This window comes from Gadus macrocephalus, chromosome 8 (genome assembly GCF_031168955.1).
Source record: "Gadus macrocephalus chromosome 8, ASM3116895v1".
Taxonomy (NCBI): Eukaryota; Metazoa; Chordata; class Actinopteri; order Gadiformes; family Gadidae; genus Gadus; species Gadus macrocephalus.
Window position 1 is genome coordinate 18,585,869 of NC_082389.1, and position 17,258 is coordinate 18,603,126.

Consider the following 17,258-nt stretch of genomic DNA (forward strand, 5'->3'; position numbering starts at 1 on the left):
ACCGAGGGGAGGGGCTGCGGGGTAGGGTGGGGTGGGTGTGGGTGGGGGCGGGGTCGGGGGGGAGAAGGGGTGATGTTTGCAACATGTGACCTGCCTGATTTAAATAAGCAAATGTGCCAGATGAGTTTTGCAGTATTAAAACTGGAAGTCTGCCTATTACGCATCGGCAACTGTTTCGAGGTGGGGGGCAAGGGTGGATGTCTTGTGTGTGTGTGTGTGTGTGTGTGTGTGTGTGTGTGTGTGTGTGTGTGTGTGTGTGTGTGTGTGTGTGTGTGTGTGTGTGTGTGTGTGCGTGCGTGCGTGCGTGCGTGCGTGCGTGCGTGCGTGCGTGCGTGCGTGCGTGTGTGTGTGTGTGTGTGTGTGTGTGTGTGTGTGTGTCTTGGGGGGCGTCAATCAGCCGTCAGCGCGTCACACTCGCAGCTGTCAGCCGCGCCGCGCAGTATAGAAAGTGGACAGAGGAGTGTTCTACCGGATCGCCACCGAGTCCAGTCTCCACCGTGTACCACTTGTGTTGTCTTCTATCGTTGTGTTTGTAGATAATGCCGGAGCCAAAGCAGTAACAGTAAAAAGTCATTTGAAAGAACTTATTTGCTCTAATCGCTCCAGAGGTCAGTGTTAACAGACTCGCAGTAAATGCGGGGTTGTGTGATATGTCCCGTCTCCACAGTCTATGATAACTAAACCATAATGTCTCTCATTCACTTCTTTATTTTCTTAAACAGGGTGTTGAAAGGACAGACAGATCACCTACACTGATCCTTTACTGCTCCAGATGGAGCCTGTGAGCAATACAGGAGACAGCCCGGGGGAGTTAGTGGTGACGGTCGAGAATGTAAGTTAGAAAGTAACTTCGGGTTTATTATTGCTGCTCTATTTTGATGCTTATGCACACGTGATTTTTAAGTCAGTGGAAAAAACGGGTGGTTATTGAATTAATCATGGACCTTATAGGACCTTATAGCCTACATATTGTTATACTATGTGCCAAATATATTGTCCATTTGTCCATATTGGGCACAATGAATTAGAATGACAGCATTGTTGTTCAACAATTAGATTTGAATATATTATGGGACTTTAAAGTTTGAGCATGCCCGCTACCATGTAATGTGATATCTGGTACACTAAAGCATATGCTGTGCTAATAATAACCCTCCTCATGCTGTATGGTTAGTTGTTATAAAGAACAACTGCAATTCATGGGCCTAGTTTACTCCCAGCCCCAGGTTCTGGGTTCAAACCCCATTGTCTGCCTGCCGAAGTCTAGGCCTCCTTGGGCAAGATTCATAACCCATAACTGCTCATTAATTACAAGTAACAAAAAAGCACTGATGTTGATATGGAATTACGAAATATTATCCATCAACCGGCCTTTCAAATGCAAAGTCCTCCCTACATAACATATTCCACTTCTCATAAAAACAGCACCCTCCATTTATAAATCTTCCAGATCCTGTCCAGACCTAACATTGAATGCTAACCCTTGTGTGTGTCTCTCAGGCCCTCCAGCAGCTGTACTACGACCCCGACATGGAGCAGAAGAACGCTGCCCAGCGGTGGCTGACACAGGCCCAGGCCTCCCCACAGGCGTGGCACTTCTGCTGGACTCTGCTGGGCCCCGACAAGGTCTGTCCCGGAGCTGTCCCCGCAAACACACAAACAGCAAACCACGGACTGCAAGTGTCTCTGTTGTGAGACGCTCCTTCTTGTTGAAGGGCGCTGAGGGTTCCTGGGTTACGATCGCCAACGTGGACAGTCTACCTGAAGGGATCCTAACCTTTACTCGCTCCTTAACGACATGAGGATAGGTCACTTTGGTTAAAACAGTCAGCTAGCTAGCTTTTTATTACATATTGCTTTTGTATATTATACATTCGATAACATGTGTGCGCTTTTAAGGAGCTGCCCATTGCATTTCGTTGTACTTTGTACAATGACAATAAAGCTTTCTATTCTATTCTATTCTATTCTATTCTATTCTATTCTAAATGACAAAATATTAGGAGTGTGTTTAGTAATATTGCCTTGTATGTAGCGGTGCATGTGCTATACCCATGTCCTTAATGATAACAGCCCTTTGGCGTCGTGATGCCTGACACTGTCCTCTTCCTGATCACCCAGCTGCCCGAGGTCCAGTTCTTCGGCGCCAGCACGCTCCACACCAAGATCTCCCAGCACTGGGCGGACCTCCAGCCCGACCAGCACCCGGGCCTGCGGACCCAGCTGCTCTCCCACGTCCTGCGCTTCTCCGCGGGGCCCAGGATGGTGCTGACCAGGCTGTGTGTGGCCCTGGCCTCCCTGGCCCTGAACCTGGTGCCCCAGGCCTGGCCCAAGCCCGTGGCTGACCTGGTGAGGGCCCTTCAGCCGGAGACAGAGCCCCCCGAGGGGGCCGCGGCTGCCCCCCAGGAGGGCCCCCAGGAGGGCCCCCAGGAGGGCCCCCAGGAGCCTCCTCCCCACGCCCGCTGCCTGGTCCTCCTGGAGCTGCTCACCGTGCTGCCCGAGGAGTTCCAGAGCAGCCGGCTGGCCCAGGCCCGCCGTGCCCAGCTGAGGGAGGCCCTGGCTGGGGAGTGGGCCACGGTGTGTCCCCTGCTGCGGCGGCTCCTCCAGAGCCCGGACTCCCCGGGGCCGGTGAAGCAGAGGGTGCTGCGCTGCCTGTCGGGCTGGACGGCGCTGGGGGTGGCGCTGGAGGAGAGCCGGGGGCTGGTGGAGGACTGCTTCTCGGCGCTAGGCGACGCGGAACTCTTCGACGCGGCCGTGGAGACCATCGTCACGGTGCTGTCGCAGCCTGACTGTCAGCGGTGAGACGGTGGAACCAGGGGGGGGGACGTGATCATCTCTCCAGCCTTCACTGAGGATCGCTGGAGGAGTTACAGTGTTAATGTGTGTTTATGTGTGTGTCTGCGTGTGTGTGTATGTGTGTGTCTGCGTGTGTGTGTGTGTGTGTGTGTGAATGCGTGCGCGCGCGCGCGTGTGTGTTTGTATCTGCGTGTGTGTGTCCACTTGTGTTTGTGTCTGTGTATCCATGTGTTTGTGTGTGCTTCTGCGTGTGCGTGTCCATGTATGTGTGTGTGTCTGTATTCATGTGTGTGTCCATATGTGTGTGTCCATATGTGTGTGTGTGTGTCTGCGTGTGTGTCTACGTGTGTATGTGTGTGTCCACGTGTGTGTGACTGCGTGTGTATGTGCGTGTCCCTGTGTGTGTGTCTGCGTGTGTATGTTTGTGTCTGCGTGTGTGTGTCTGCCTGTGTGTGTGTGTGTGTGTGTGTGTCCAGGTGCAGGGCGGCTCTGGGGGGCCTCATCCCCGTGGTGCTTGGGCTCAGGGAGCGGCTGGAGGCGGCGGCGGGGGCCGGGGACATGGAGACCACCCACGGAATCTGTCGCATCGCCGTCGCTCTGGGGGAGACACACTCCAGGTGAACCACACACACACACACACACATACACTCACATGTACACACATGTACACACACACACACACACACATACACTCACATGTACACACATACGCACACACACATACACTCACATGTACACACATACACTCATGTACACACATGTACACACCTGCACCAATGTACACACACATACACACACACACACACACACATGAACACACATACACTCACACACGCATACACACATCTACAAACATACACACAACAAAAGAGATTAGTCCTATTGTAGTTTTGTTTATTAGTGTTAACCTATGGGTGGGGCGGGGTCTTGGCTGCAGGGTGCTGCTGGAGCAGGTGGACCAATGGCAGGACTACCTGGCCCTGGTCAACATGATCCTGTTTTGCACTGGGACCCCTGGCCACTACCCGGTCAGCGAGACCAGCAGCTCCCTGACCCTCACCTTCTGGTACACCCTGCAGGTCAGCAGCAGGGCTCAGAGGACGAGCTCCGCTTGGTTCAGAGTCCTTCTCCGTTCAGCTTGTTGTGGTGAAGGAAGGATGTGTAGATTTGACTCATAGTCATCTCTTTGGTTTGGGATTCACCTTAAGGTAGAAAATGTTCTCTAAAGAACATCATACAATGTAAGGTGATGATGATGAAGATAGGTGATGTTAGGTGATGTCATGGTGATGTCATGGGGATGTTAGGTGATGTCATGGTGATGTTAGGAGATGTTAGGTGATGTCAGGGTGATGTCATGGTGATGTTAGGTGATATCATGGTGATGTCATGGTGATGTTCGCTGACGTCATGACGATATCATGGTGATGTCATGGTGATGTCATGGTAATGTCATGTTTATGTTAGGTGTTGTTAGGTGATGTCATGGTGATGTCATGTTGATTTCATGGTGATGTCATGGTGATGTCATGGTGATGTCATGGTGATGTTAGGTGATATCATGGTGATGTCATGGTGATGTCATGGTGATGTTAGGTGATATCATGGTGATGTCATGGTGATGTTAGGTGATATCATGGTGATGGCATGGTGATGTTAGGCGATGTCCTTGTGATGTTCGCTGACGTCATGACGATATCATGGTGATGTCATGGTGATTTCATGGTGAATTCCTGGTGATGTCATGGTGATGTCATGGTGATTTCCTTGTGATGTCATGACATCAACTATCATCACCAGGACTCCTGGTGATGATAGTTGATGTCATGGCGATGTCATGGTGATGATAGTTGATGTCATGGCGATGTCATGGTGATGTCACGGCGATGTCATGGTGATGTCATGGTGATGTCATGGTGATGTTCGGTGATATCATGGTGATGTTCGCTGACGTCATGACGATATCATGGTTATGTCATGGTGATGTTAGGTGATATCATGGTGATGTCATGGTGATGTCATGGTGATGTTAGGCGATGTCCTTGTGATGTTCGCTGACGTCATGACGATATCATGGTGATGTCATGGTGATTTCATGGTGAATTCCTGGTGATGTCATGGTGATGTCATGGTGATTTGATTTCCTTGTGATGTCATGGCGATGTCATGACATCAACTATTATCACCAGGACTCCTGGTGATGATAGTTGATGTCATGGCAATATCATGGCGATGTCATGGTGATGTCATGGTGATGTCATGGCAATTTCCTTGTGATGTCATGGCGATGTCATGACATCAACTATTATCACCAGGACTCCTGGTGATGATAGTTGATGTCATGGCAATATCATGGCGATGTCATGGTGATGTCATGGTGATGTCATGGCAATTTCCTTGTGATGTCATGGCGATGTCATGACATCAACTATTATCACCAGGACTCCTGGTGATGATAGTTGATGTCATGGCAATATCATGGCGATGTCATGGTGATGTCACGGTGATATCATGGTGACGTCATGGCGGGTGTTGCGTGTTCAGGACGACATCATGTCCCTGGAGGAGGAGAGGCAGGCGCTGTACCTGTCGGTGTACAGGGAGGTGTACGTCCGGCTGGTGGAGGTGCTGCTGCAGAAGGCCCACTACGCCCCCGAGGAGGAGTACGCCTCCTGGAGCGCCGACGACAAGGAGCAGTTCAGGACCTACAGGTCAGACAGCAGGAGGTCCCCGGGGAGAGTGGCGCGCCTCAATGGGTTTTATTAGTAAGGTGGAGAGTGGATCAGAAGACACTGTTTACGGGGTTACTGACACTAACTTATAGTTAAAAAGACTGTGTGGTTCCGGAAATAAAAGTCCAGTTATTTTTCTCCATTGAGGTTTTGATTAAAAGCCATAATGTCGTAATCATTTAATTAACCACAACGTTATATTGTGAATCGACGGTATTTGCTCCTGCAGAAGCCACGAGTTAAAAATGTAACTTCTACTTTTTAGAAAAACAAGATTTTTTCGCGAAAATCCCCATAATCCTAAAGCGTCACACAAAGTCTTTGATTGGTGGAGCTCTGTGCTCTACTTGGATGCATTCCTTTTTAGGAGCGTTAAGTTGTTAGAGCATCTGCTCAAGGATGCCTGGTCAACTATGGACACCGGGAATTGAACCCATTACCTTTCCACTAGGAGCCATCCTGCCCATGTGTTATGTAATATCAATTTGGTTGTTTTAATCACATTTTTACTGATCATTTTCAGGATATACAAAACATGCGTGAACCTTGTTGTGTGTGTGGTGTGTGGTGTTGTGCGTTGCAGAGTGGACATCTCCGACACCCTGATGTATGTGTATGAGATGCTGGGGGCGGAGCTGCTCAGCAGCCTGTACGAGCGGCTGGGCGGCCTGGTCCTGGGCCCAGGGCGGGGGGCCGCCTGGCAGGTAGCGCCTCACCACCACCCATACACACTGTACAGTGAGCCACCCATACACACTGTACAGTGAGCCACCCATACACACTGTACAGTGAGCCATCCGTACACACTGTACAGTGAGCCATCCATACACACTGTACAGTGAGCCATCCATACACACTGTACAGTGAGCCATCCATACACACTGTACAGTGAGCCATCCATACACACTGTACAGTGAGCCATCCATACACACTGTACAGTGAGCCATCCATACACACTGTACAGTGAGCCATCCATACACACTGTACAGTGAGCCATCCATACACACTGTACAGTGAGCCATCCATACACACTGTACAGTGAGCCATCCATACACACTGTACAGTGAGCCATCCATACACACTGTACAGTGAGCCATCCATACACACTGTACAGTGAGCCATCGATGGATATCTGAACTACATGTTATGCATAGTGGTAACACAGTGGTGACACATTTTACATTAATAGAAATGTATAGTATAAGTATTTACTTGTTTATTTTAAATGTGATTTTTCACCTAAGTTTGAATGATCTTTTTTGTATACTGCTGTATGCTTAAATGTTTCAGTATTTATACATATCAAGTTAAAAAGAGTTAACATTTAAAGCCATTTGTGTACTGTGATCTTCAGGACATTGAGGCCCTGCTGTTCGGCTTCCAGTCCATCGCCGAGACCATCGATGTCAACTACTCTGACGTCATCCCTGGCCTGATCGGCCTGCTGCCTAGGATCAGCATCAGCACCGTCCTGCTGGCCGACACCGTCATGTACACCATCGGTAGGCCCAAACCTTCAGTACATCATTGGTAGGCTGACACGTCACTACACCATCGGTAGGCCAGACACCGTCACTACACCATCGGTAGGCCAACACTGTCAGTACACCATCGGTAGGCCGACACGTCCTGTGAAACATCGGTAGGCCTACGCCGTCAATACACCATCGGTAGGCCTACACCGTCACTACACCATCGGTAGGCCAGACACCATCGGTAGACCAGAGGTCAGCTTCATCATACCTCATACCCCACATCGAGCAGGACACATCAATCATTCAGCACTATGGCCGCCACATGAATGAACTGTGTGTCTGTCACACCTCTGTTCAGTTGAGGTCATCCTTAGCATCTTGCTAGCATCCGATCAACACAGTTTTCCCTGGTAAGTGATGACATAATTCTTTGTACACTAGCTGTATTAACATAGACACTTCTGATCCGATTAGAAGTGTCTATGTAAACGCGGCACTGTCTGTTCTATTTCATCTCTTCCATGCCTACGTTCATATAACTAGTTATGATAACATAACTATCATTTTGTGATGTTATTACGTTGTGAACACGGCCTGTGAAGCACATGTAGCGGTGAGTTGACTTGATACTGACGATGTCGGGATCAGATTCTTTATTCTCTATAACCTCTGAGTCCTAACCCCATCCCCACCCCCCCTGACCTGGCCTGACCTCGCCCCCCCCAGGCTCCCTGGCCGAGTGGCTGGCAGACCACCCCGTGATGCTGGTCAAAATATTACCCATGGTGCTTCAGGGGCTGGCCAAGCCGGAGCTGTCGGTCTCCAGCGTCTCCACCCTGAAGAGGATCTGCCGCGAGTGTCAGCACGACCTGGCGCCCTACGCCCACGACATCATCCGCGTGTCACAGGTACACACAGACACAGAGGCCCCCGAGGGCCCCTGGCTGACTAGACCTCTGGGGGGCCCAGGCTGACTAGACCTCTGGGGGGCCCAGGCTGACTAGACCTCTGGGGGGCCCAGGCTGACTAGACCTCTGGGGGCCCCTGGCTGACTCTGCCCCTGAGGGCCCCAGGCTGACTAGACCTCTGGGGGCCCAGGCTGACTAGACCTCTGGGGGCCCAGGCTGACTAGACCTATGAGGGCCCCAGGCTGACTCAACCTCTGGGGGGTCCAGGCTGACTAGACCTCTGGGGGCCCCTGGCTGACTCTGCCCCTGAGGGCCCCAGGCTGACTAGACCTCTGGGGGCCCAGGCTGACTAGACCTATGAGGGCCCCAGGCTGACTCGACCTCTGGGGGGTCCAGGCTGCCTAGATCTCTGAGGGCCCCAGGCTGACTCCGCCCCTGAGGGCCCCAGGCTGACTAGACCTCTGAGGGGCCCAGGCTGACTCATCCCCTGAGGGCCCCAGGCTGACTCATCCCCATTCGTCTTGTCTTTCCTCCTGGTTTCATTTCAAAGGAGGCTGTGCTAAAGAAAGTATTCCAGTATTGGTTTTGCATTGGTGGGTCTTTTAGCTAAGGTAGATATTGTACACATACACACACACACACACACACACACACACACACACACACACACACACACACACACACACACACACACACACACACACACACACACACACACACACACACACACACACACATTCTTGACAAAAACAGGGAAAGATGGCATGGAAGAGAGAGAGATATGAGGGGATTATAACAATTACGAGAGACATACGGGTAGTAATGGATTCTATTGTTCACTCAGCTCACTTTCTCTGCCTACAGGATGTTCTGCTGGGGGACATCCATAAGGTCAGTTTACAGACTTCAACACACAACACTGCTGGACTGTAGATTGTAGATAGGAAACTGTCGTGGAAATATCAATCATAACTATAAATATACAATCACATACAAATTATATTAACCTTGTTGATATAATTATTACATTAGAAGGAACTGTATAACATTCTCCCTGTAAATTAAAACAAATCCCTTCCTCTCTTAACTGAGAGAGGTTAAGTTAATTCGTATTCAAGTTCCCACTGGAGCCAGTAAGTCTGGTTTTGTGACCAGGCCAATCGACTGACTTCTTTGTTGTGTAAACTGTTTACAGCCATGTCTTACAAACCTGCAGACATGTCCAATATCCACCCATTGTATCACAAATTGACTTGGCCTTAGGTCACTCCCACTCCCTACCCACAATGGAAACGTTCCCTATAAGAATCTTGTTCACCTATTGTTTCATCGAATGTGTTCTTGGTAACTTTTGTAGCCAGTACTTTCCCATGATCATGCCTTAAGATTAAATCAAATATTTCGCTGTCCGACGTGTCCGTGAGAGAACTTTCTCTTCATCAGAAACATTGTAATGATTATATTGTATGTTTAGGTCTCTTCTCTCTTTCTCTCTGTGGTATGTGTGTGTGTGTGTGTGCGTCTGTGTGTGTGTGCCGTGTATATGCTGGCGCGTGTGTGTGAGTGTGTGTGTGTGTGTGCTTGTGTGCTTGTGTGTGTGTGTGTGTGTGTGTGTGTGTGTGTGTGTGTGTGTGTGTGTGTGTGTGTGTGTGTGTGTGTGTGTGTGTGTGTGTGTGTGTGTGTGTGTGTGTGTGTGTGTGTGTGCTTGTGTGCTTGTGTGTGCTTGGTGCTTGTGTGTGTGTGTGTGTGTGCTTGTGTGTGTGTGCGTGTGTGTGTGTGTGTGTGTGTGTGTGTGTTGTGTGTGTGCAGAGCAGCCAGTGCATGTGGCTGATGCAGGGGCTGGGCTTCCTGCTGTCCTCCCTGCCGGTGGAGGCAGTGCTGGGCAGCCTGCAGGCCTTCCTCAGCCCCCACATCCAGAGGCTGGACTCTCTGGCCCAGCAGCAGGTACACAACTCAAATATTGTGTACCAATGCACTTTTCAGCCCTGCATAACAGTAAAAGCTATTTAATAATTGATTTACATGCATACTATACTACATTACCCATTGAACAATTACCCCTGTTACCATAAATTGACTAATTTTATAATGTGATTAAATGCTCACACCCTAGCTGCTTTCAGACACACGTGTAAGTCCTGATATTCTTCTGATGGGCCGTATGTGTGAACAACATATCCTGACATTTGTACCCTGAATAATATTACCCCTGAGGTAGTATTTTCTCTGTAGAAAATGTAAATAACCTTATATGTGAATGAGTCGGTATTCCTCACACCACTTCGTGTTGATGACGCTTCTGCATGTCATTGAGTGGCCCCCTAAATGATAATCCGCCTGTTGCCTTTTGTTTGCTGATTGGTTAAAAAATATTTAAATGTTGGCACTGCTTTTAAGAATCATTTGTGGTGAATGAATGTTATACGCTGTAACATTGTAGGTTATATAATATGTTATTATATCATGCGCTCAGAAATTTGTTACATTATCGACTGGGGTTTCCACATTATTGCTATGGGTTTAACTTCAACTAGAGGTTTCAACGCGCGCGGGAAAACTCTAGCAGGAATATGAACCGATATCTAACAACACTGAAGCATCATACCTAACTTTTACAAAACACAAAAACATTATAAAACAGCTTTGCACATGATGCATGCTGGGAAACATGAGCATAAACTTTGAAACCCTGTCGCTATACTCCCACCAGCATGTCACCTGTCCTCAGCCGAAGGGAAGCCATCCCTGACGCCTGCAAACACACTTGGTGACAGGCCCCGGTTCGCCATGTCCGTTTGGACCAGCACACTTGTTGGAGGAACTGAGCACGGTTAGCTGGGCTGGTCTGCAGGGCTTTCAGCCAAGGGGCGGTGAGGTGCTAAGCGGTCCCGATGCAGAACCACAACCAGCCCCCTGACACACATCTTCACTTGGTACAGAACATCTGAAAGCTGCTCCAACCCCTCACAGTGCTCGACCCACAGGCTAGGAGTTCTGGGGAGATACCCTTCTTCCCGGTTGGGTTGTAGATCCACAGCTTCTCTCCGGCAGTGAAGGGACAATGTGTGTCATCGGCCCGTTTTGCTGTTCCTGGTGCTGACGGCAGAAGAGGTGCGCCTCCGTAAGACCTTGTTGGATGTCCTGCAGGTACTCAAAGCCAGGTATCGTGGGAAGGTCTGTGCCTGAGGGTGTGCCAGAAGGTAAGTCTACATTGGTCTGCAGCTTTTCCCAAACATGAGAGTGGCCGGTGTACACCCAGTACTTCCTTGCACAGCTGACGGGTACATGTGATTCGGCCATGTTTTCGACCAGTCTGTCACTCTGGCTCGACCTGTCGCATTGTGGCCAGTTGGGGAGTCGTTCCGTCTCGCTGAGTGTCTGCATTCCTTGCTGGGACATCAGGGGCCTCGGGCTCCTTGATGCTGAGTAGCCAGGTCAGGGAAGCGTGATATGTGCACAGGAGTAAGGACTGAGAGGCAGGGACGAAAGTGATGGAGAGCCACCACCACTGCCAGAAGCTCACGTCAGCTAACAGTAGTTTGCTCAGAACAGCTCAACACATGACTGTAATAGGCCACTACTCCCTCGCCTCAGTCCCCCTCCTGTGAGAGGACTGCCCCCAACTCCCACATTACTGCCATCAGTGTCCCCGGTGAAACGACACCAAGGATAAGGGGCTAAGGGCCAAGATGGATGCGGTGGTCTGGGTGGCACGGAGCTGGGAAAAGGCGGCTGTACAGTTGTCTTCCCATTTGAACCTCCAGCTCTTGTCAGAGAGGTGTTGTACGAGAGATGGTGATGGAGGCAATGTCCCGGACATAACGTCGGTAGTACGAGGGGAGAGCTAGAGCAGCTGCCAACTGGCCATTTCCTTACCACTTCCACCTTGGCAGGATCAGTATCCACACCCTCTGCTCTGACTCAATGACCCGAGAACTCAGACTTTTCTTGGGGTTTAGGCTGTGAGCAAACATCCTTTCCATTGCACAGGGACATTGCAGAGGCCATCATGCGAAACAACCAACGCCTTGGCCGATGGTGACATCTGTTCTGGGTCTGGCTTCTGGTGCCAGCATCACCTGCCAGTAACCGCACCGTAGATTAGGTGGGCTGAACCACTGGTACCCTGCGATTCTTCTGTCGAAGGGTAGAAGGATCTCCCCGAATGCGCCAAATGAAATCTTCAATCTGTCTGAGCTCGTTCTCGTATCCCCCTGATAATGCCCTCTTCCCTTCTGGGATTCTGGTGATCACACTTCTTTTTTTTGTGATCAATTTTTTATTTTATGATTTATACAACAAACAGATAGACATAGAAAACAATTAGACATATGCACAAATAAGACAACATACACCAATAAGGCATAAACGCAAATAAGACAACATTTGACATTAAACAGTTACACATACACAAATGATCACACTGGTGATCACACTTCTGATCACACTTCTGACACCAATTTGGCGATCAGGGAAGTATGACTCAATGGTGCGTGCCGAGTCTCTTTATTTATCAGCATAACTGAAAGGTTTGGTCTTATTGAACATGACAATGAATACTGGGGTTGACAAACTCTCTCTCTCTATCTCTCTCTCTGTGCAGCCCTGTCCATCCAACAAGTCGTCCATCATACACATTCTGGGGTTGTTGTCGAGTCTCTTCACCACGCTAGACATCAACAGACATGCACCGAGCCTGGAGACAGCTGACCCTGCACCCCCCACACCCCCCCAGGCCCCCCACAACCCGGTGAGCACAACCTCAACTCATCTGCACCATCTAACTTAACCTCACCTTTACTAACCTAACCTAAACCAACCCAAGGTTCTACTGGTGGGCGACGGTTTCCTGCAGGAAAATAGAAACAATCTATTATAGATCAAATAATATATGTCTTAGGAACTTATAGAACAAAAAATCATTGTTAATTGGTGAAACTGATATTGAATTGCCAGTTTGTGAATCTATTTAAATGTATAAATAAACAGCATTAGTATACTGGCTAGATTGAGTGAGGTGTAAGGGAACCTGTTAAGGCTAATAAGGTTACCAGGGTTTGCTCTCAGGGTTGGCCTTTTGGTTAGGCCCTGAAACTTCATTTATAGTCACAAAGCTAAAAAGACGTCCTCAAACCCCTTGTGCATAGTTTATACCTCGATCTGTTGCGTATCGCGCACATCCGACATTTTGAAGCTCTGCGACCAGACCAAAGTTTTGGCCAAACTGACTACAAAGGCCTTGAGTTTGATCTTTTTCCTTTTTTAACCACATATTCCAAATGCAAAGAAAAAACAAAAGCAAAAACTTAGCTTGATATTATTTCAAATTGCAAGATTGTATAATGGCTTCATTTAATTTTAAGCCAAATCCACGTCCGTATCCACAGCCACAAAACATCAGACTTCAATCAGATGTATTTCGTGTCATGTCTTATCAGCACAAAACCCACAAGCTAGATGGTGTGTGTGTGTTCTGGATCCAGGTGGTGGTCGTGTTACAGCAGGTGCTCACGCTGATCCAGAACATCCTCAGTAAATGGCTCAACGACTCTGAGGTGGTGGAGGTATGTGTGTATGTGCACAGGTATGTGTGTGTCAATGTTTATTTATGTATATTGGACCAGAGACAGTTACAAGTTAATCTGGTTGCTAACAACAAGTTAGGTGGTTGTTGCTGAAATAGTGAAGGGTATGTGCCCTACCTCTGTCCCTCCAGGCCGTGTGCGGGGTGTTTGAGAAGTCCGTGCGAACGTTGCTTCATGGTTTCGGCCCCATGGTGCCTCAGCTGAGCGCCATGCTCGGCCAGATTTACTGTACCTACCCACAATCCTCAGCTCTGGACCTCACGCGCCAGGTGGGCCAGGTCTACTCGAACACACAGGGGTCCGTGATTGGGCCATGTTCTTTGGTATTCTGTCTGAACTCGTTCTCATTAAATACTTATTAATTACTTAAATTATACATTAAATACTTGATGGGTGTGTTTTATTCTAGATGGTTCACATATTCGCTGCAGAAAGGGAGTTCTTCAGCCCTGTCCAGGACCTTGTCGAAGTGTTGACATCCGCTACGCTCGCCATTTTCCAGCAAGGTAATAAAAGGGGACAGATACTATCTGCTGTGATTATATCATGTTCTGTTCTATTCTGCCTTTATTGATCATTGATCATTCATGTCCTGCTTCAGGCCCAAGAGACCACCCTGATATTGCAGACTCATTCATGCAGCTGCACGCCCAGGTGTTTCTCCGCGTCTACTTTTAACTGAGTTGTATTAACGGACTGCGAGTCTCTAATGGTTTTACGAACAAAACCTTGAATTACTTTTACTCCTTTTTTAGATTTTCAAAAGGAAGCCTGATTTGTACCTCTCTGAACATCTGGATGTTAGCTCACTGTTCTGCTGCGGTGAGTGTTTCAACATAGAGCTATCTGTCCCTTCTGTTACACATTTCAAGGACAAGGTCCACAGTTGAACACATGAATCGATATTCTTACCAGAGCTATTCAAGCTCTGAAGAAGATTTTCTCAATAAGTTGAAGAAGTTGCTATTGGTCAACAGCAAACGAATACTGTGTTGACTTTCTGCCGTTCCATCCATCCTAACAAATGTGTTATTGTCTCTTGTTCAGGAGTGATGTTTCTTAAATGTCCTGAAGCAGGCACAGTGCGATCGGCCAGTTTGTTCTTTGTAAGTCAGAGCATGTTGAAGAGTGAAATGTAGATTATTACTGTCAACAGTTCAAGACTGTGCTGAAAAGACATTGTACATCATCAATAATATGCTGTTGTATATGAACATTATGTCTTTGGGAATTAATATGTGACACCATAGGCTGTAGTATATGTTGTTTATATGTAGGATGTGTTGTTTATATATAGGATGTGTTGTATGTCCTCCAGACGGAGTTGTTCCCGCGGTTTAAAGACCTCCCAGCCGTTGGCGCGGTGGTCCTGAGCGAGGGAAGGTTGCTGGTGCAGACCCTACTGCAGGTGAACTAGCGCCCCCCAGTGGGAAGGGCCAGAACACAGTCTGGGTTCACGACATCAAGGCTTAGGCATTTTCAAAAGTTCTGTCTCGTTAAAAGGTGTCCTATAGAACTTGCATTTAATTAAGATTTAATTTAACTTTACACTTAACAAATCTATGACGCTGTAAAGCCCCTAGAAATATACAATTATCTCAAAACAATAGCCTAACTGAGATAGATAATTGTATTGATAAAGAGTAACTGTCTCGTTAAAGTACTATTAGAGTATAATTATCTAGAAAAGTGATAACAACATTTTCCACTTTTAGCATACTGAATGCATCCTTCTCGTTAAGGTTGAGCATGTCCTTAAGTTAAGGTTAAGTCCCCTGATCTTCTCTCTGGATGGCCCCTGCTCCCCTGCAGGCGGTGGGAGGCGAGGCCCCCCGGAGCCTGGGGGACCACTTCTCCGAGGTGTTGTTCAGCATGAACAGGAACTGTGTGGGCCTGCTGGCCCGGTGGCTTGAGGAGACCCTTCAGGACCCCACCTTCCCCTCCACCCTTGTCTCCGTCCAGCAGAAGGACGCCTTCCGCCAGCGGCTGCTCAGGTACGTGTTCCCCACCACCGTCGCTCTCTGGGCTCTGCTGGTTCTCACCGTTTGATTGGGCTCTCAGGCCTCGTCTGGTTGTTCCTCCGTTACAGGGGACCTACAGAAGGTCTGGTCATTCTATTTTTGAAGTCCTAAATCAAAACAAGCAAGGGACCCGAAACAAGTGATTGTCTGTCCTCCAGGGAGCAGCCCAACTGACCTGGCTCATGTTAATGTGATGTTCTGTCTGTCCTCCAGAGAGCAGACCAACAGGCGCCAGGTGAAGGATGTGGTGAAGGAGTTCTCCCTGCTGTGCCGTGGACAGCAGGGTGTTGGATACTCCACCCAGTAGTGGACTCCTCCACCCCCTGATCACCTCAACCCTTCCTCTGCACTCTCTCCCCAGTACTGGACTCCTCCTGGAAGCCTTTTTCTCCTTTTTCTCAACACTGTGCTCATTTTGAGATATTAAGACCGTTTGGATCTTCATGGAGTCATCATCAGAGAGCTTCAAGATGGCCGTCAACCTGTGAAGAAAAGGGCGTCTTCTATTTCAATGACAAGGGGTCAGACTTCTGAGTACAAGAGCAGTTTCCTGGTGAAGACAGAAAGGTCATGATGCTCCTGAGAACTATTTTTTCAAGGATGTATGCAAAAAGGTTTGCCAGAGCTCCGGTAGAAGACAATCGTCTTTGGAGTTGTGGGGAGCATGAAGGAATAACAGGGTGGGTCAATATACTGAAGAGTTTCAGAACGTGTGAATATAGGGCGGCATGTGGCTGAGGAGGTAGAATGGGTTGGCTGGAAACCAGAAGATTGCTAGTTCAAGTGTCGCGTGTCGAGGTGTCCCTGAGTGAGACGCCTCTCCCTGACTCCTCCCGACGAGCTGGCTGTCACCCAGCGTGGTGCATACATCGGTGAATGTCAGGCAATATTATAAAGCGCTTTGAGTAGCCACTGGTTAGAAAAGCACTATAGAAATGCGGTCCATTTACTGAACTATTCATGAAAGAGCTTGTTTTGAGGAGATTGTGCTACGGGGTCTTCACTCTCCTCTCAACCCAACTACTGGGTTGTTTTTTTTGTTTGACTGTTTTTATAGATTTTTTATAAATGAATATAAACATACATTAATTACCAATATATGGTTGGAATGACTTTGTAAAAAAGTCCTGACATCATATAAAACTAACCAACCCTCCCCTCCCAGCCCTTGCCCCTTGTCCATTTTTGACAAAAAGTGCTTTGCCGTCCTCCCAATTATAAAATGAAATTTAAAAAAAACTATGAGATATTTTAGTTTTAAAAGTAGTAGCTAGCGATTCCAAGCTAACCAAAATCAGTCTCTAGCTAAACCACAGGGTTTAAAAATATATATGTTTAATATTGACTGACAAAGCCAAAGAGGAATGCTATTTGTGTACTGGCACCTGTCCCTGAACTGTGTACAACAGGTGGAGAGGAGATTCTACCTAGCATCACAGGATGTTGATGCAGCATGCTGTGACTGAACAAGTGTTGCATTAATAAAGACTGAATATTGAGCCATATCAAATGAAGATGATGCACATGTTTATGCATAAGTATGTTGGTTGAAATGGACTATGTGTAGGAATTTCACATACATACATTTCTTGAAATTGCCGATATATGACCAGGTTATAATTTAAGTTTATAAATGAGTCATTCTCAGCCTGCGTTGCGTAGCACAGCCTGGGCGCTGGTGATTCTGTTATATTTCAACCAGGACTGATTTACTGGAAAAAGGGAAGGAAGGGACAGAAAA

At 48.1% G+C, this 17,258-nt stretch overlaps 1 protein-coding gene across 2 annotated transcripts; it reads left to right on the forward strand.

Annotated features, from left to right (window-relative positions):
* Nucleotides 1–405: 405 nt before the first annotated feature.
* Nucleotides 406–17,031, forward strand: LOC132463515 (importin-13-like). 2 transcript variants are annotated; one of them, XM_060059756.1, is made up of 22 exons: nt 406–608; nt 723–832; nt 1,501–1,626; nt 2,122–2,798; nt 3,273–3,413; nt 3,734–3,875; nt 5,341–5,507; nt 6,112–6,232; nt 6,883–7,030; nt 7,730–7,911; nt 8,776–8,802; nt 9,721–9,855; nt 12,515–12,661; nt 13,395–13,475; nt 13,628–13,765; nt 13,906–14,002; nt 14,098–14,150; nt 14,252–14,318; nt 14,544–14,602; nt 14,815–14,904; nt 15,309–15,490; nt 15,731–17,031. In XM_060059756.1, exons 2-22 carry the CDS (start codon nt 773–775, stop codon nt 15,822–15,824), a joined length of 2,934 nt encoding a protein of 977 aa, XP_059915739.1. In that variant the 5' UTR covers nt 406–608; nt 723–772; the 3' UTR covers nt 15,825–17,031. The 2 variants fall into 2 exon arrangements, with proteins under 2 accessions (XP_059915739.1, XP_059915740.1); XM_060059757.1 differs by having other exon boundaries at nt 409–569.
* Nucleotides 17,032–17,258: the final 227 nt, after the last annotated feature.